This window comes from Sorex araneus, chromosome 1 (genome assembly GCF_027595985.1).
Source record: "Sorex araneus isolate mSorAra2 chromosome 1, mSorAra2.pri, whole genome shotgun sequence".
Classification (NCBI taxonomy): domain Eukaryota; kingdom Metazoa; phylum Chordata; class Mammalia; order Eulipotyphla; family Soricidae; genus Sorex; species Sorex araneus.
In genome coordinates this window covers 136,442,622-136,463,817 of record NC_073302.1, presented here as the reverse complement: position 1 = coordinate 136,463,817, position 21,196 = coordinate 136,442,622, and the positions used below count along the sequence as shown (strand labels likewise).

The 21,196-nt window shown below is 37.6% G+C and overlaps 1 protein-coding gene across 1 annotated transcript in view; it reads right to left on the bottom strand.

Annotated features, from left to right (window-relative positions):
- MTREX (Mtr4 exosome RNA helicase) overlaps positions 1 to 21,196 on the bottom strand; it is a 67,279-nt gene that overhangs the window by 26,736 nt on the left and 19,347 nt on the right. The window contains exons 11-19 of the mRNA XM_004608431.2: positions 19,798 to 19,929; positions 19,362 to 19,441; positions 17,584 to 17,694; positions 14,447 to 14,548; positions 11,565 to 11,690; positions 7,185 to 7,335; positions 5,980 to 6,152; positions 3,997 to 4,065; positions 3,050 to 3,178 (exon numbers count right to left, since the gene is read on the bottom strand). Coding sequence (XP_004608488.1) covers positions 3,050 to 3,178; positions 3,997 to 4,065; positions 5,980 to 6,152; positions 7,185 to 7,335; positions 11,565 to 11,690; positions 14,447 to 14,548; positions 17,584 to 17,694; positions 19,362 to 19,441; positions 19,798 to 19,929 — 1,073 coding nt within the window. The remainder of the gene's footprint in view (positions 1 to 3,049; positions 3,179 to 3,996; positions 4,066 to 5,979; positions 6,153 to 7,184; positions 7,336 to 11,564; positions 11,691 to 14,446; positions 14,549 to 17,583; positions 17,695 to 19,361; positions 19,442 to 19,797; positions 19,930 to 21,196) is intronic.

The window sequence follows — 21,196 nt, the reverse complement described above, 5'->3', positions numbered from 1 at the left end:
ACCTTTTAAAAACAATGTAATAATGGTGGCAATAAATCTGTATAAAACAGTGATAAAATGGCAAGAATAGTACCTGGATACCAAAGATAAATGGCAAGTAATAGTTAAATACTGATAAGGTAGAAAATGCAGTTTTTTTAAATGGAGAAAGTATACATCATGTCAAGATGAAAACCACAACTTCCTATCTGAAAAAAAGACAATGAAATGGTCTGCTCAATTTTCCCAGTAAGAGTTTTCCAATTCTTAAGAGTTTATATACATTCTATACAAACTATTAAAGAATATTCTAACTCAAGTAAATATTACATAACTAATCCATAGTCTTCTTTTCCATATGCTTTATAGACATATTTACCCAATGCTGAACAATTCTAGTTACTTGCTGAGAAAAACAAAACAGAAAACACCTAAACCTTATAATTATGGTCTTCCTGACACCTGTATCTATTATTAAGATCTCTGATATTTATGAAGACACTAATAGTAGTGCTCAATTTATACTTAAAGCTGATAAAGCAACATTGACGAAACTACTAGCATTAGAACACCAGTGTGCAAAAGTGCCAACCTCTGATAATAAACTATAAACCAGGGGCTGGAGCGATAGCACTGTGGGTAGGGCGTTTGCTTTGCACTCGGCCAACCTAGGTTCAAAACCCAGCATCCCGTATGGTCCCCTGAGCACCGCCAGGAGTAATTCCTGAGTGTAGAGCCAGGAGTAACCCCTGAGCATCCCTGGGTGTGATCCAAAAAGCAAAAGACAAAAAAAGAAAAAAAAAAAACTATAAACCAAAGCTGGCTATACTTTACACCACTTTATTTTTCTGAAAAAGTAAGTTCACAAGTATTACTTCATAAATCAAAAGAAAAGTCACTTTAGAAAACAGTCATGAACAAAAGCTAGTAACTACTGAACTAAATCTTGATAACATACTGTAATACTTTTCAGAATTTTAAAGTAAAACAATAGGTTCAGTACTATGTTTAATAAAATCTGGCCCTAGAACAGGTAAAAAAACAGGTTTTAATTAAAATGAAACCCCATGAAATCAGTCATTAGATAATATTCTTCAAAAAAGAATCTAAACTCTTATTATCAATGACTACAATAAGAAAATGTTGGGATGTGTGCCACAAATATACCATTTCAAAATACAGTAACTGGGTACAGTGAACATAAACTAAATTGTAGAACTTGCAGCTTCATTTATAGGTAATTAACAATTGGTAAACACAAACTAAGAAAAAAATCACTTAGTGTGGGAAAGTTGTGAAAATTGAAAAACAGAAACCAAAGCTTATTGTTATTCAGAATTATATTCAAAAATAATTCTCTTGGGATGTTTCCTAATGAACAGTCTTAACTACTGTCACCTCTGAATCTCATGATCATGTATCAATCAAAATAGCAGCTGATGATGCCTGTAGTGGCAGACCATTTTCTACAAAATACAATTAATTATAATAAATATTATAACATTTCCTCTAAAACACGTAGCTAATTTGGGGGGCTGGAGTGACTATCAGGTAGAACGGGTAGGATGTTTGCAAGTGGCTGACGCAGGTTGGATCCCTGGCACCTTTATGGTCCTCAAGCAGCTACAGGAGTGATTCCTGAGTACAGAGTCAGGAGTAAGCCCTGAGCACCACAAAGTATGGTCCAAAATCCAAAAACAATTTAAAAAAATTTTTTAAATAGACCTAGTTAAATTTTTAAACCAATGTTTAAAAATCTGAGATTGTGGAGTTCATGCCCAATTCAATCTGCTTAATCAATGGCTGAATAAACAGCAGTACTCCTACATTGTAGCACTGTTGTCCCGTTGTTCATTGATTTGCTCAAGTGGGCACCAGTAATGTCTCCATTGTGCGACTTATTACTGTTTTTGGCATATCGAATATGCCACAGGTAACTTGCCAGGCTCTGCCGTGTGGGAGAGATACTCTCAGCAGCTTGCCGGGCACTCCAAGAGGAACTGAGGAATCAAACCCAGTTCGCCCAAGTGCACGGAAAGCACCCTATCCTCTGTGCTATTGCTCCAATCCAGATGGGACTGGACTCCTACATTTGAAAAAAAATGAAATCTAAAATCCCAGTATGATAGTCCTCAAATAGATACTTGGAATCTCTAAAATAAGGTTTTACCTATTACTGTTTTACTTATTTTTTTCACGAATGGCAGAGCCTGGCAAGCTACCCATTGGCATACTTGATATGCCCAAACAGTAACAATGGGCCTCCTTCTCCAACCCTGAATGTGTCAGGGACAAATGGAGATGTTACTGGCACCCGCTCGAGCAAATTGATGAGCAACGGGACTAGTGATGTTTCTTTTCTTTTTTCATATGAAGAAAATGAGAGACATTTTCAAAAGTATCATGAGTACCTTATGTGGTAAAGTGAATGATTTTGCATTTAATTAAAATCACATTTAAGCCAGAGTGATAATTCAGTCTTGCACAAGGCTGACGTGGGTTCGATCCTCAGTATCCCATATGATCCCCGAACACTGTGAGGAATAATTCCTGAATGCAGAGCCAGGAAATACCCCTGAGCATCGCCTGGTGTGACTCAAAAACCGAAATAAATAAATGAATTTAAATAAAATCACATTTAAATTAATTTTAGCTAACGAAACGTTGGTAAAACTCCTGATTTACCAAGACAATTGCAATTATTACTCATGGGAATATAGTAAGCAGAATGGCTGGAATAAAAAATGTAAAATCATCTCATCCTAAAAATGATACATTTTTATAACCCATTAAAAAATGAGTCCCAAAGAGAATTTTAAAATTCTTCTTTCACATTTACTTTTTTTATGAACGATAAGTTTAGAACCCATTAATTATCCCATAAATTTTTAGATGTCTTTAGCTTGTCCTAAGCACCTTCAAAACGTCCAAATTAAAGATCCCAGTAAGAAATTATCAGCATTCAGGAAGTTGGTAATTATAAATAACTCACCAAGTATCTAAAATATTTTTCGTTGTTTTTGTTGCTGAAAAAGATCTGAAATCTTAAAATGAAAAATAAAGTACAAACCTGCATTTCTCCTTTCTCATCAGGTTTAGCTGGTTTTGCTGCCTCAGTGGCTGAATTTTTCAGGCTCTCTTTGCTACAGCGCAGAAGTACTTCAACTACATACAGAGGATCCAGTTCACCAGAATTAGGCTAGAAAAAAAAATAACGTTATCAATTCTTAAAGAACTGGCAGAATCTGTGTTTTTAGCACTTAGCTTTACAAATGACACATAGAGCACAGTATAATTAAAGCTGTCTCTTCATTCATAAGCAAGTTCTAGTGAACCTTAACCACATCAGTGTGATTAATTACAGATTGTTAAAGGACCTGTTACAAAACTATAAATGTGTTTCTCCACAAAACATGATTTTGACATGACTCATAAGTAACAAGTATTTCAGGACTAATTTTCATCCCAATGCTTAATTCCTAACCCATACATGATGAAAAGAAATTAGTAACAGCATAAGCACAAAACAGTCCAAATGAAAAGAGATGCTATTTCATCTAAGCCCTTCATTTTACAGGTAAGGGAAAATAAGCATGAAAATACAAAATGCGTGGGATCACTTATTGGCAGTGGCTTGTGTATGATGCACCTAAGTAAACAAGATATAGATAGAATTGGCTAATTTAACTTTGAATAGTCCCTCATCTTAAAAAACTAACAAAATCACTCTTGATTTCATTAAGTACTATGTATATACATTCGTGACACCCAAAAGTAAGTTAATACTATTAAGCCATAAGCTATTAGTGTTTTCATTTAGAGAGAATCAGTGTAACTGACCAGATCTAATTTCTTTTCAAATCCCTTAATCTCATCTGTTTGGCATTGCACTCAAAGTTCGCCTCGGGCACACCCACAATTTACTGCACTTAAGTACTTGGAGTGTGCCTCCAAGCAAACCAACAACATGGGTATGGCCCAACTGCCACCCTGCCCCTATTTTTATAAATAACTTACCTTAACATTTGACTTTTTGGAGAAATTTACTACTACTCCCCAGCCAAAATCATCTCCTTCATTCTTTACCTGCAAAAAAAAAAAAAAAAAGATAGTAAGATATTTATATCCAGGGGATACGCCAGCAAGTAAGGTAATTGTCCTGCTCACAGTCAACCAGGGTTTGATTTCCAGTGCCCCAGATGGCCTCCCAGTCCCACCAGGAGTTACATGTGAGCAGAGGCAGAAGGAGGCCCTGAAAACAGCAAAGTATGATCCCCTACTCTTGCCCCCAAAAGAGAGAGAACATTTATATCCAAAAAGTAATTTTAGACTTTCATGTCATCAGAGGCCAATAATACACTGGTATTTCCAAATAAAACATATTCTGAACAATCAGGTCCAGCAAAAGAGCCCAGAAATAAGCCCAACATGTAAAGTTAATTAAACTACAACATATCGTGATGGCTAGAAGCAAAAAGGGTGTTGGATATTCAAGCAAAAAGGGGTTGGATAGCCCCCACCCAGTAGAACCCCAGTTAAGATATGCTTGCTGTGCAGGGCAGGAGAGATAGTGCAGCAGGTAGGGTGCTTGCCTTGCATGCAGCAACCGGGGTTTGATTCCCAGCACCATATGTAGACCCCTGATCACTGCCAGGAATGATCCCTGAGTGCAGAACCAAAAATAAGCCCCGAGCTCCATGATGTGTGGCCCAAAAAGCAAAAACAAATGTTGTATTACATCCAGGTCTGACCACCAAAACTCTGCACCAAAAAGAAGACACACAGCCAGGTAGCATGACTTCCTGATAGAGGCAACAACAACCAGGAAGTAACCTTGTCACTCCAACAACTACCAAAAGAAATGAAAAGCATAAAAATAAAAAACTGCAGGGCCCAAGAAATGGCACAGCAGGTGAAACACTTGCCTTGTACCAGTTTGATTCCTAGCACCACGGATAGTACTACTCTAGCGCTGCCAGGAATAAGCTCTAAGCACAACAAGGGGTGGCTTAAACACCAAAAAAATTAAATAAAAGAAACAATATATAAGAAGACAAGATGGAATTGCTCTGGGGCCAGAGAGATAGTAAAGTGGGGAAAGCACTTGCTTTGCATGCTGCAGACCTGAGTTCAGTCCCTGGTACCCGATATGGGTCCCTGAGCCTCAACAGGAGTGATATCTGAGCACAGACACATAAATAAGCACTAACTATAACAGCCCAACCCCTGCGGTCCCGCCAAAAACCCAACTATCTATTAAAAACAAAAAGGTCACTATTAAACTAAGAACAAATACTTTTAACTGTTACCTACAATATCATTTTAAGAAATTATAAAATTTTAAAGTATATATTGTAACCCTACAGAAAAAAACATTCATGCCAAATTTTGTAAAACTCTAGCATAGCACTAGCAGGAATGAAAAATGATGAATAAAAGTTAAAAAAGCAATGGTATGTCTATTTTGAGAATATCAGAACACTTCACAGCTGGTAAATTCATTCCAGACTAAACATTGCCTTATTTTAAAATATCATTTCATAATTAGTAATAGCTTAGTTATTTACATTAATCTGCACACTATTTCTATTCATCTCCACAAAATAAAAACCAGGAGGTTAAAATGTTTTACATGTGAAGGGCCAGAGAACTACTACAGCAGGTAAGATACTTGCCTTGCATGTGGCTAACCTGGATTGGACCCAGGCATACCATATATCATATGGTCCTCTGAGCACAGCCAGGAGTGACTCCTAGTGTAGAGCTAGGAGTAATTCCTGGGCATTGCCAGCTCTGGCCCCACCCCCCCAAAACACATAAAACAAAATATTTCACATATGGAACAGGTGTTAACGAGAGGCAATATAGATCAATTATATTATAGATATATTTATAAGTATAGAAGAACTTTATTAAGAAATTACTTTAATCTTTATCTAAAAGTTATTAAAGATTAAAAATTTCCCTAAATTATTAAAAATATATATATATATACCATACCTTTACCAGACGACCTGGTTGCAGAAATGGTAAGCAGTATTTAGGTTTGTGAATATATTCTTCAATTTCTTTACCAAGTTTGGCCAGCTGCTGTCTAATTTTATAATAGATAACTACACTCTCTTCATTTGGTATTACTATTTTATTATACTGTTCTTCAGAATTCTTTACCTCTGTTAAAAACAAATATGTAATATTAAAAAATTATGTTTTTCACATAAATTATTCTGAAGATGCATCTTTTTCCAGCTACTACTGTATGAAACAGGAACTTTCCACAGAGTAGAAGTTTAAGAAAAACTTCTGAGAAACCCATTTTTTTTGGGGGGGTGGGAGGTGGGGGGCCCAGGCTGACAGTGCTCAGGGCATACTCTTGATTCTGCACTTGGAATCAATCACTCCTGGTGGTGCTTGAGGGACCATAAGAGGAGCCAGGAACTGGACCGTATGTCGTCCACCTGTTCCTTCTCCATTAAGATTCATTTTCTCTTGGGGCTAGAGCAACAGTCCAGCAGTTAGGGTGCTCCCCTTGTTTATGCTTGACCCAGATTCAGTATCGGGCCTCCCATATGGTTCCCTGAGTCCCACCAGGAGTGATCCCTAGAGCAGAGCCAGGAAAGTGCTGAGCACCACTGGTTGTTACTCCTCTCCCCAAAATGTTATTTTCTCTTATTTCTTTCTAAAGTTCCAAAGCATTAACTGTAAGTCCTCAAGGTGGGTCCAAAGTAATAGCAATAATATCTGGTGAGTTAGTTGTCTCCTATGGATGGTGATACATCTCTGTCAATTCTAGGTTTACATAGTCCAAAATAGCACTAACTTTATGTGATTGTAGAAAGTATCTATGTTTGATATATCCTGTATTAATATTGAGAAAAACAATCCATAGATGCCTATTTAAATTTATTAAAGGGAAATTAGATCTTTAATCACATTAGCAACATTTCAAATGCTCAGGAGTCACCAATGGCTAGTGACTCTGTACCTAACTGCACATAGAACATGTTTAACACTGCAGAAAATTCTACCAGAGGCCTGACTGTCATTTTCATAAAATGTTTTAATAGGTTATAATGACCCAACTGAAGTTCTCACTAATTATGCAAACACCAAGTTTAGCAGAAAAATTTTTTTTTCTAATTTAAAGAAAAAAAAACACAACAGCCAAAGAAACCAGTAAGGTTCGGTTATAATGTTATACTTACTCTCGACCACTCCTGGAATTGCTCTATAATGCTGGAATTGGTAAAAGGACTTTTCCAACATGTACTCAGGATTAATTTCCTCTACACGGAGTAAGTTCAACACCATGTTGTAGGTCAAATGAAAAGCACTATTTAGAGGATCAGCGGAGCCCTAATAGAAAAAAGAAAATCAATGTTGTAGGTTTTTCGAATAAATTTACAAAAATATTGCTGATCTGTCAAACTGCTTGATATATATATTTTTTTGCTTTCTGGGTCACACCTGGGTCAAGCACTCAGGAATTAACTCCTGGCGGTGCTCAGGGGACCATATGGGACGCTGAGAATCGAACCCAGGTCGGCCATGTGCAAGGCAAACGCCCTACCCACTGTGCTATCACTCCAGCCCAAAAGAATATCTTACGTATTTCTTTTAATATTGTTAAAAGAAATATAGTTGGTGCCATACCTTAAAATTAAAATTTTAAATGGTATGTAGGATAACAATGAGTTTGTCCTTTCAGACCTGCTGCAGGGAACTTAGGTTTATCTGGTTATACCCATCATGGACTGGAGGGATAGCATAGTGGGTAGGGAGTTTGCCTTGCATGCAGCTGACCTGGGTTCAAGATTCCCAGCATCCCATATGGTCCCCTGAGCACTGCTAGGAGTAATTCCTGAGTGCAGAGCCAGGAGTTTTTGTGAATAAAAGTTGCAGGGATTTTATTAAGGAACTATAAATAATGTTACGTGTTGGGTTAGCATGGTCATATATTTTATTTATATACGCATCAGCAGGTAGAGCGTTTGCCCTGCATGCAACTGACCCAGTGCCATTCTTCCATCTCTCTCTGAGAGCCTGGCAAGCTACCGATGGCATATTTGATATGCCAGAAACAGTAATAACAAATCTCAGAATGGAGCCCTTACTGATGCCCACTGGAGCAAATCGATAAACAACGGGACAGTGCTACAGTGCAGTGCTACACCCATCAAAGTGTTCCCATTCCTTTGTTTATCTGTAAACTCTTCTCTGTGCCCTCCTCCCCAACCAGTTAATCACCTTTTCCCTAATCAGATTGTTAGCTTATAAGATCAGATCCTTCTAAGGATACTGAACTTGTATTATAAGTTATGTCTTTTACATAATTTACCTTAAAGCAATGTCCTTTCTGTATGGACACAGGAAGACAGTTAATAGTATGCTTTTGTAACTGGGAGTTAATTGACTCCAAATAATATTTATTCCTGAGCATCTGCTTTCTCGACTCAGTTGCCCTTACTTCTTAGCACCCCAAAAGCAGGTCCCGACAAAAGGACAGAATAGACCCAGGGAAAGCTGAGCTACCCTGGCATCGAAATGGCCCAGGCCAAAGCGCCACAATACTCAACTGTAAGTTGAAAGCATGGTCATGGACAAATGCTGTCATGATCCAAAAGTAACAATGAGATTAGGACCCTGCTGGGGTTAGAAAGACTAACCTGGCCTGAGGACTATGGTCTGGAATATACAGTGATGTGTCCTCAGGGAGAACCAAACTTTAAGTTTGATATTTCTCTTACTGTGCTCATACAGAATGACATTGCTAGAAATATTAGAAGTAGATTTACTACACCTATTTCAGTGGATTAGGAGCTGAGGCACGGAAGAGCCTGGCAAGATCCCCATGGAGTATTCGATTTGCCAAATATAGTATAATAACAGGTCTCATTCCCCTGACCCTGAAAAGTGCCTCCAATCGTTGGGAAAAACGAGTAAGAGGAGGCTGCTGGGGCTGGAGAGATAGCACAGCGGGTAGGGTATTTGCCTTGCACTCGGCCAACCCGGGTTTGATTCCCAGCATCCCATATGGTCCCCCCCAAGTACCGCCAGGAGTAATTCCTGAGTGCAACGCCAGATGTGACCCAAAAAAAGAAAGAAAGAAAAAAGAAGAGGCTGGGACAAATGGAGGCATTACTGGCACCCACTGGAGTACATCTATGAACAATGGGATAACAGTGATACTATACTAGGTGAGGAAAGAAGGGACACACCCTGGATGGGATCCTGCCCTGCCCTTAAGCAGATCTCCTAGTGCTTGTGGCCGCACAATATCTTATACCCTACTTCTCCCTCTGGGAGAACCTGGCAAACTACTGAGAGTTTCCTGCCCACAGGGGAGAGCCCAGCAAGGTCCCCGTGGTGTATTAATATGCTAAAACCAGTAACAAGCTGGGTCTCATTCCTCTGACCCTGAAAGAGCCTCCAGTATGGCATCATTGGAAGGATGAGTAGAGAGAGGCTTCTAAAATCTCAGGGCTTGGACCAATGGAGATATTACTGAGACCGCTCAAGAAATTCAAGGATCAATGGGATGATGAAGATGAAGAAGATGATGATGATTCTCCTTAGATGAGATTATCCCTTGAGTTAATCTCCTGAAGGAGTGGCCTTACCTCTCTTTTGTTGATCTGTTAACGCTCAACCCCACCTTTGTATCACCACCCTACGTGATTGCAATATAAACTAAGACTGTAAGAGCAAAAGGAAGTCAGGGGCAGAGTCAAAAGTCAAAATCCAGAAAGTCAGAGTCAGAATCCGGGGATATCTGTGATCTAGGAATGAGGGGCTAGGAGGGAAAAGTGTGTGAGATGGGAGAGACCAGAGATGGAATAAACGGCAACTAATCAGCAAGCAGCTTGGTCCTCGTTCTTCCTTTGCCTGCCCATCGCCAAGAGCCGTGCAGATCCAGTCTATACACAGCAGCTCAAGAGCACTGAATGCAGGTGCCAAGATAGAGCAGCTCGGAGAGTCCATGCCCCCCCAACACACACCCTTCTACGCACGCATGTTGTAAATTTACAAAGGTAAATTATTATATTTGTTAAAGCAAAAGGGGAAAAACCTAGAACATAGTACATAGAGAATGAAATACTATCTCCCAGGTATGTTTAACTCTCTGCCTTCTAGTTAGGTACTTGACAGGATCACATGTAGTTTTTATTTGACCTTTGTGTGAAGGGCAAATAAACTATATAGCAGGATGTCATGTTATTCTGGGATCAAAGATTTAACAAAATAACTGGTTTGAAAAATCATCTTTTTGTTGTTTCTAGGCAACACTCAGTGGTGCCCAGAACTTACTCCTTGCTTTTCACTCAGGGATCACTCCTGGTGGGGGCTGGCGAACACTGAGCGGTGTCAGGGATGAAAACCAGGTTGGCCACACACAAGGAAAGTCCTACCCACTGTACTATGCTCTAGCCCTGAAAAGTCATTTTTCTTTTCTCTCACAGTGACTGATAATGTTCAAGATGGTGATTCCTACATCATCTTGAATCCCTAAATAATGATGAATGGAACTTCAATAAACTTGCACTAAAGAGTTAAGTGGAAAAAAACCTGTAAGCTATTAAGATTTAGACTGGATACTGAAGCAAAATACTTTTCAATATTTAAGATGACACTTATTCCTAGCCTGAAATTCCACTGTTTATATTCCCAACTACCACAGAACACAGTTCTCTAAATTGTCAGTCACTTGAAATTCAATTATGATATTGCACTCATTTGAGCCCAGGACTGTCTCAATATAAAACTGTTCTACTGGCGTAATAGCATCTTCTATTACTTAGTCGAGTATCCTGAATTCAATGATTCTAAATGTTATGCTAGTTATATGAAACTTAACTTACTTTCCAAGTATAACTCATTAAAACAGAAATAACAACAAAACCAGAAAGACCGTATGGTATTCAATATTGTTTTTTGTTGCCAAGGTTTATCTTAATTTCAGTACTTAAAATGACATAAGTTAATTTTACATTTTTACTTAATGTTAAATTTTTGCTATTTTAATATCTTATTCTGGGGACTCAATTATTTCAAATCAAATGGGAAGTTAAAAAAAAAAAAAGAACCCAGTCAAAATTCCTTGAGAAGTGGTTGAAAACAAAAGAAAAATCTTAAGCAAAAATACTAAGAAAGTTAAATGAATAGGCAAACGTGGAATAAAACTTAAATTTTTGAAATTTATCACTGGAATATTTATAATCCCCAACAGGCCCAATGGTGGATTACAGAATGTACTTATCTAGGCTTGCAAAGGTAAAGGAAGTAAAATGCCTCAAATTCTGGCTGAATGCTCTATTCTTGCTGTCAGTAAAAGCAATTTGTGCAAAGAAGGGGGCAGATATTAGAGGAATCTTAAACTTGAGAAGTGTAAAGCAAATGTTTTTGCCTTCTTTGAGAGTCTTCATACTGCTTCCATTATGTTAGAATAGAAAGTACCATTAGTATATTAACCTATCTACTTAGATCTACTTAGAAAAGTACCTAAACTGACTCAAATACTTTTGAAGTAACTTCTGAAACATGTCTCTCAAATTCCTCCTGAAGAAACGGGATCTTGACTCCATTACCTTAAGCAGTTGTTTTCCAATCGTTGGGCTCATCTTTTCATCCACCATAAGAATTACAATTCCTCTATCATCCATTCCCCTCCTTCCAGCACGGCCAGACATCTGAATGTATTCACCAGAGGAAATCTAAACAGACATAATTCAAAACTTGTTTTAAGAGAAAACTTGGTAATTAACCTATTTTTAAAAACATTCTTAACATAAAAGTCACCAAGTTATACCTTGCAATAAAAAAAGAATTCTTATTTAGGGGCCAGAGAGATACAACAGCAGGCAGGGCATTTGTCTTGCATGCAGCTAACCTGTGTTTAATCCCCTAAATCCCATATTATTCCCTGAGTTCCACCAGGGTAATTGCCAAGGCAGAGCCAGGAATAACCCCTGAGATTATTTGGCCAGGTGAGGCCCAAAACCAAGCCAAAACAAAACAAAAAACCTATCAATTTAATAGAAAATGTAAGTAACAACAACTTGAATACAAAACAACAGGGCCAGAAAGGTAGTACAACAGGTAGTTTTGTCTTGACAGGGCCCTTCCAGGTTCAATACCCATCACCCCATATGTTACCCCCAACAATGCCAGGGGAAATTTCTGAGTGCAGAACCAGGAGAAATCCCTGAGCATCACTGAATGTGGCCCAAAAAAAAAAAAAAACCAGGAAAAAACCAAACTAATTAAAGCTTCAAAACAATGAAATATAACCGTTACAGGAAAATACTAGCTAATTCATAGCATAATAAAACTTTGAACTAGATGTTTTAGAAAACAGCAAAGATAGCAAAGTCAGTTGCTTCTACTAACCTAATCATAACAAACTTTTATCATTTGCAAAGTAACACTTAAACACAGTTCTCTCCAACTATGTCTTTCAATTGGTAGAATTTTTGTTTTCCTCCCCAACCTCCCTGTGTTTTATATCCCAAATATGACAGAGATCAGTCTGTGTTGCTCTCTCCCCCTCTGGCTAACTCCACTCAGCATGATACTCTACAGGTCCTTCAATGTAAGAGCAAATTGCACGATTTTATCGCAAATTGCACGATTTTATCTTTTCTTTATATATATATATATATATATATATTTGTGTGTGTATGTGTGTGTGTATCACACTTGGTGATGCTCAGAGTTACTCCTGGCTCTGTACTCAGTAATTACTCCTGGTGAGTTCAGTTCAGGGGACCATATGGGATACTGGGGATCAAACCCCGGTGGGCTGGTACAAGGCAAACACCCCACCCTCCCTCCATACTACTGCTCTGGCCCTGATCGTATCTTTTTTTATGGATTAGTAATATCCCATTGTGTACATGTACCAGACTGTTTTAATCCAGTCATCTATGTTCTTGGACACTTGGGTTGTTTCCATATTTTAGCTATTGTGGACAGTGCTGCAAAGAACCAGAAGTGCAAATATCTTTTCTCCACTTTGTTACTGTTGTTTAGATTTGCATCTCCCTGATTAGTTGTGCAGAGCATTTTTTATGTACCTCTTGGCCATTTGTATTTGGTTTCCGTTCATCTCTTCTTTCTAGTTTTTAATGGGGTTGGATGTTTTTCTCTTGTAAAGTTCTACCAATGCCTTATATATCATATCAGATGAGTGTTGGGCAAATAATTTCTCCCATTCTGTGGGCTATCTTTGCAGCTTTTTTCCATCTTCTGCTGTTGTCTGGAGGTTTTCTGCAATTCATCTTGGGATTTACAGATTCTGTCCTCAGCAGCTATTACTTTGCTGGTGAGGTCTTCCAATGAATTTATTTTGCCTACCAAATTTTTGAGTTACGTTATTTCTGTCTGTAGTTTTTTCATTTTTGCTCTCATATCCTGTTTAGTTTTGTTGGCTATCCATTCCACTATTTCTTTGGGCTTGTTAAACATCCAAAGCATTTCCACTCTGAATTCCTTTTCAGAGAGATTATACAAATGGATATTACTGAGTCCTCAGGATTACAATCTTTGCCCACTACCCATGGTGGGGTTCTATACTGCTTTACCATGGTTCCTTCTGTAGTGTGGGCATGCGTCTTTTCCCCTAGCAGTACAGAGAACACTGAACACAGTACAGCAGTGTTCTCTGTACTGCTAGGGAGATCTCTGAAGGAGTTGTACTGAGGGGTGGGGTAAGCTGTTACAGCTTAGAGGGACCCCTACTCTAATCTTCTGATCTTTGGGTGGAGCCAGCTTCCACTCCAGGTCAACTAGGTGTTTGGCTGGCCCCTCCCAGGACACAGGATATAGTGTGGGCTCAGGGCATGCAAGTGCTACCACCTGAGGGCAGCTGCAGTGCTACTTTCTGACCTCCCATCTTTACTTCTAATTTAGAAAAGACATTATGTGCAAATCTGTTTTTCAGAATCAGTGAGCTACAACCACCCAAAGCAAGCGGAAAACCTGGGTTCAATCCCCAGCACCATATATAGTGTTCCCCCAGCACAGCCAGAAGTGATCCCTGAGTAGTCAGGAGTAAGCCCTGAATACCACCTGATGTGGCACTCTGTCCCAAGCCCCACCGCACACACACAAAAATAAAAGTTCTGCATTTATTTAAAATGTATTAACACATTCACAAGCCACTAGCACTTCAAACCTTTCCATATGCAAAGAAAGTTTGTTCTTTGATTAAAGAACAACATAAAGTGTAATAATGTTACGTGACATTTGTGCTACAATTGTTATATAACAACATAAATTATATACCTACACCACTACATTTACACCCTAGAAATATAAAGGATCCAGATCTGAGCCTTCAATGAATCTTGTGAGTTATAAGTTCTTTGAAGCATTCAGAAGTAAAAAACGTTTAAGACCACAAGGGTTAAAGTCATCTTACACAAAATAGAGATAAAAATAATCACAATATATGAATAATCTGACTTACCCATCGGAAGTCTTTTCCATCAAATTTTCGGGCATTTGTAAATAAGACAGTTCTTGCTGGCATATTAATGCCCATAGCAAAAGTCTCTGTAGCAAACAAGGCCTAAACAAATAAATAATTACACAATTAAGCATATTTTATCTAAAGTAAGTTTTACAGGACCAGAACAATAATGAGAGCTAGAGTGTGTTGTATCTAAGAGGTGTGTGTTCAATTTCCAGCACCACAAGATTATTTGAGAAATGTGAGAAGTGACTCCCGAGTATCAAGCAGGAGTAATCCCAGAACACCAACTTGTGACCCAAAAACCAAAAACAAGTTTTATAATTTTCCACATGCAAATAAATGAATTATTTTCATCAGGGAAATTCAGATCAAAGCAATGATATATCACCTCACATCAGAGAGACTGACACACATCAAAAAGAACAACAAACATTGCTGGCAAAGATGTAGGGAAAAGGATTGCTTTTCATTCAGTGCTGGTGGGATTGTTGACTGGTTCAGCCTTTTTGGTAATATGGAAATTCCTCAAAAATAAATAAACAACAACAAAAAAAATGCCAAGGAATTTGGCTTCCAAAGTACCCAGCAATTCTGTTTCTTGGAATTTAACTCACAGGCCCAAAAGCACAATGCAGAAAAGATATCTGTACCCTGATGTTCATTGCAGCACTAATGGCAAAAATTTGGATACCATCCAAGTGCCCAAGAACAGATGATTGAATAAACAAACTCTGGTACATATACACAGTACTACTTGGCTATGAAGTCATGCAACTTGCAGCTATGTGGATAAATCTGGAGAGTATCACGCTAAATGAAGTTCTTCAGAGGGAGAGGGATAGACACAAAATGATATCTCTCATATGTGGGATATAAAGAAACATAGCAGGGGAGTAACAAATGCCCAAAGACAACAGAATCAAGAGCATGAGAAGTGGTCTTAAGTAGGAGCATGCCATTGGGATGTGGGTAAGGGTATAAGTTAGGGAAGGGAATACTAGGACAATAGTAGAGGGAAAACGTGCCTACCATAGTGGCAGGCTGAGGGGCAGAAGAGAAACTGAGGACATAGGGCAGCTGACATTGGTAATGATTGGTATTGGAGCATTATATACATGAAACTTAAACATGAATAACTTTGCAACCATAAATGGTGATTCAATTAAAATATATAACTGTCATTGTCACTACGCTGCTCATCAATTTGCTTGAGCGAGCAATAGTAATGTCTCCATTGTGAGACTTGTTACTGTTTTTGGCATATCGAATGCACCGCAGTAGCTTGCCAGGCTCTGCTGTGGGGGCAAGATACTCTTGCTAGCTTGCCGGGCTCTCAGAGAGGGGCAGAGGAATCAAACCCGGGTTGGCTGCATGCAAGGCAAACACCCTACCCGATGTGCTATCACTCCAGCCCAGTTAAAATAGATTATTTTAAAAAATTAGTTTTTAATGAATCTTTAAAAAGCACGAGAAATTTACATTTCTAGGATATTTTTATATGACTATTAAATAATCTTGAAAGTCCCTTGCATTCAGGAAATTTAATTTAGGGAAAAGCCTTGAATTCAGCAGAAGCAACTTGGAGAAAACACTGCTAATCTAAGAGATATAACACTAAAAGTGGCAGAAAACTTTTCTAAACACAGAGTGCTGGATTCTTCACTGATTTCTAAAGACAATTCACCTAAATTATAATGATTATAATTAGGATGTCTAGAGGGTAGATCTGTCTAAATGTCTCTTAGACTCAATGGTTCTTAAGGTAATTAAAGTGATTCATCAGAATCATGTTCATTTCTAAGACTTTTACCAAAACTATTACATTAAAAAAAAATCGTATTAAGTAAAAAAGAGTGTGCAATTAAAGCCACTGAAATACTAATAATCTAAACTTTATCTTAATCATCAATAATACCTAAAATACTTTTCATCAACAAATGCTATTCATCCGTTTTTTTTAAAAAAAAAAAAAATCATGATTATGGGCCAGACAAATTTATAGGGTTTAAGGCACTTGCCTTGCACACAACTGAAACCAATTCAAATTCCCAGCAATATAAATGGTGTATAGAGCACAGCCAGAAATAAGTCCTGAACTGAGTGGGTGTGGTTCAAGCCATACTCTCAACTCCAAACACCACTTTTAATTTGTATGAAATTTTGGAGGAATTTCTAGGAAATTAAGGTAGATAGGTCTTAAGTTACTCTTTAATTGCTTTTTATACTTATGTCCTATTTCAACACCTAGCAGTACTCAGGGTCTCAGTACCCAGCTGTGCTCAGAAGTGACATAAATTCTAGATAAATTCTAAATAAATTCTACATTTTATAGTTTGTGGAGACCCACTTTAATTTTTTTCAATTTGAAAATCTAAAAATTTTGTTATTTGTGTGTGTGCGTGCTGGTATGTATGCTTATGTGTGTTGCTGGGGATTGAAGTGTTCTACTGAGCTATATCTCCAAGCTTGAATCTCCATTTAAGTACTAGTTTAAAAATATAAGTGGTACTTTTGTTTATAAAAGTCAAAGAGGGGACAGAGAGATGCAGCTGATGCCCATTTATTTGATCCACTCTGATAGGGAGGACCACTAGGGCAGTAAAGTCTTATGAGGACTATGATATAAAGAGCAAGATAAAGACAATCAATAGTATATAAATATATACATATACATGTAAAAATCAAATACCTAAGTTACTCCATAGAACCTAATTTAAAACAAAACTAGGACTAAAAATATAGTATAGAAGGTTGAGTAATTGCCTTGCATGCAACCAACCTGTCTAATCCTGGGGACCCCTTAGGAGACCCCAGCCTCACCAGGCATGATCCCTGAGCACAGATCGAGAGTAAGCCCTGAGCACCACAAGATATGCTCCAAAAATCAAATACACACACACAACATGTAATAACATATATACAAATTTATACATATAATATACATATAAAAAGGTTATATGGCTTAAGTAAAAAGAAGTGTACAATTAAAGCCATTGAAATACTAATTATCTAAATTTGTATATATATACACACACACATACACACACAAAGCTACATTTAAACAGTATTCTCAATGATTTTCAACTGTTCACATAACAAAATTCTAGGGCATAATAAAAATATAAGCATACCTTTATCAATCCTTCAGAAAAGAGAATTTCTATAGTTTCCTTCAAAATAGGAAGTAAACCACCATGGTGAATGCCAATTCCCCGCTTGAGAAGAGGAAGTACATGTTCAACCTAAGATTAGAATTTAATTTCAGTAGTAAGATAATTTCAACATGCTAAACCAAGTAAGAAAAATTAAGAATGGTTTTTAGAGATATGCAGCATAATCTTTGAAGACAGAAATAAGCATAAATCAAACCCAGATCCTCGCAGATTAAGTTATACAACACAATTCTCTTATTTTCTTTTACACAAAAGGCACGTTTTAAATAAATTTTTTAATACACATTGCTGTCTCATTCAAATTTTCTATCATTTCATCTTCAAGAAAAATGTTACAAGGGTAAAGACTATCTGTACAAAACAAACTTTAACCATTACATCTTCAAAAGAATTAAGTCACAGAGGCTGGAGCGATAGCACGGCGGGTAAGGCGTTTGCCTTGCACGCGGCCGACCCGGGTTCGAATCCCAGCATCCCATATGGTCCCCTGAGCACCGCCAGGAGTAATTCCTGAGTGCAGAGCCAAGAGGAACCCATGAGCATTGCTGGGTGTGACCCAAAAAGCAAAAAAAAAAAAAAAAAAAACCAAAGAAATAAGTCACAAGGGTAAAGACCATGCACAAAACACAGTTTAAAAATACTAGTGAACTTAGGGGCCAGAAAGATAGTACAGCAAATAACGTGCTTGCTTGCCTTGCACATAACCAACCTGGGTTTGATCCCAGGCATCCTACATGGTCCCCTGAGCCATGAGTGATTCCTGAGTGCAGAGCCAGGAGTAACACCCGACTATCGCCAAGTGTGGCCCCACCCGAAAAAAAAAAAAACAACAAAACAAAATAAAAAATACTGGTCAACTTAAACAATAAAGAAATATAAAACACAAAGCATATTTAAATATGCACTTAAGGACCAGAGAGACAGTACAGGAGTAAGGTGCACCTTACTACACAACATTTTAAAGAGGTAGTTTTCATGTTTAGACACACAGTAGAATCACTTGAGGAGCTTTCAAAGATTATAATGAACAGGACACACACCAGGCCAATGAAATCAGGCTTACTCATAGTGGGACACAAATTTAGAACCCCTAATTTATTTCAATAGTTAAAGGGGAAACTTCATGGTGTTGGGAGATATTAAAGAGAATAAAGTGATGCCTATCACATTTGGTCCCCAATACAACACGGCCTCTAAAACATTATTGGGAGTAGTCCTCAAGGCCTCCAGTAAAATGGGGTGTGGCCCTGGAGGCCCCCCACTGGGGTGGCCTGATGGCTCCAAGCATCCTCATGTCCTAACCTTAAGCCATCAGCAGCCCAGTTGGCCAAATTATGTCTAAGTACTGCTTGGGAGGGCCCCCACCAAAATAAAGTCACTGCACTGAAGCAAAATAGATACTGAATTCCTCACTAAATACAAGATTTCGTTAATATCTGCTGTACTGTTTTGCTTGGTAGAGTTTTAATGATTCAAGAAATCTAGTGACCTAAAAATACCATTAAAATTTTAGTATTAGAAACAGAAGCAGTTATTTCCACACACAGTAACTTTTGAGAAAATGCCCTTAAGCAAATCTTTCCTTTTGCTATTTTCCCCAAGAATTTTAGATACCATTTCAGAATACAACATAAATATTTATTATATTATACAAAGAGAGCAACACAGTAACAAAACCAAGAAATGCTAAGTAAGATTACTTACTAATATTTTACGTGGAGATGTTGAATACAAACCTGAGGGAGCTTTTTATCTTCATCAGACAAGCAGTCAATTGCATTACTGAATACTTCTTCAACCATCTTCTTTTCCTCATCTAAGAAAACCCAAGAAAACAAATACCTAATGAGTCAGCAATATGAAATTTTATACACTGCAAAGAAAGCACATCCAAAGTTAGTACTTACAAAAAATGGGAAAGTATAGGAAAATTACTATGCAATTACTTAATAAAACTTGCTACCTTTAAAGGATATCTAGCAGATAAAATGAGAAGTAACAATAATAACCATACTGTTTCACATATTTTTAAGTCTAACAATTACAGGGAACAGGAATTATTATTATCCACCTCCAAGGAAAGCAAGGTTACTTTCATGTTTAACACACATTTTTTTAGCAGAAATATATCTATATCAGCTAACAAAAAACTATATTGAAATAATATAGTACCTGTATTGAAATCTAATTTGGTCATCTGAAGTGCATAGGCTTCACAATCTTTCTTACTAAAACTGAAAATGATCACTGGTTGAAAATTCCTTTCCATAATCATCTTCACAATCTTGAATACATTTGATGGCCCTGTCAAGAGAATATATGAGTCATATCCAAAAATTAACATAAAATGAATTACAGAACTAGGCCAGAGACACAGTATAGCAGGTAAGGGCATTTGCCTTGCACACGGCCCACCCAGTTCAATCCCTTGGGATGGTCCTGACCCCACCTGGAGTGATTCCTGAACTCGGTCAGGTGTGGTCTCAAAACAAATAGAAAGAATTACATAACAAAATGCAAAATTAAAAAAAACAAAATCACTTAAATATAGCACTGTAGCACTGTTGTCTTGTTGTTGATCAATTTGCTCGAGCGGACACCAGTAATGTCTCCACTGTGAGACTTGTTACTGTTTTTGGCATATTGAATATGCCACGGGTATACATGGAAATAATTATGTTCTTAGGTGTTCTAATGCATAATCCCCAAAACAGAAGCAAAAAAGGAAAAAGTAATCTGATAAGTTGAATTTCATCAAAACTAAAACTTTTGTGCTTTAAAAGACATCAACAATAAAATAAAAAGGCAATTTCAATCACAAAGTTGGTAAGGGTCTGGAATTCAGAATGTATAAAAACTCAACAAAAAGGTAAACAAACATGCTGGGGAAAAGGCGGCTCAGATAGAGAAGGAAACACCAAGTAGAGAATGTTGGGAGGGCACACTCAGGTTGGAAGATCTGAACTGAAAGTCGACTATAGACAGAACATGAAGGCCACTCAATACCTCTATTGCAAACTACAACACCCAAAAGGAGAGAGAACAAAAGGGAATGCCCTGCCACAGAGGCAGGGTGAGGTGGTGGGGGATGGGGTGGGGGTGGTGAAAGAGATACTGGGACCATTGGTGGAGGTGAATGGGCACTGGTGGAGGGATGGGTAAACGATCACTGTATGACTGAAATGCAAACACAAAAGTTCATAAGTTTGTAACTGTACATCACAGTGATTCTCTAATAAAAAATTTAAAAATAAAAATAAAAAATATAAAATAAAATGTGAGGTAAAAAAATTAAAACTTGCATTTTTTTTTAAAAAAGGTAAACAAGTTTTTACATGGGCAAAAATTTAATATATCTCCAAAGATACAAAAATTGCCAATACGTTTATGGAAAGATATTGAAACTTATTAGTCACCAAGGAAAGGTAAGCAAAATTCACAGTGAAATACCACTTCATACTCTATAAATCTTATATAGCTACCTGATAAAATGTTAAATAAAAAATTAAAAGTGCAATTTGAACAGCTGAAAGATACGAAATTCTATCAAAAAAAAGAAATTCTATCAAAA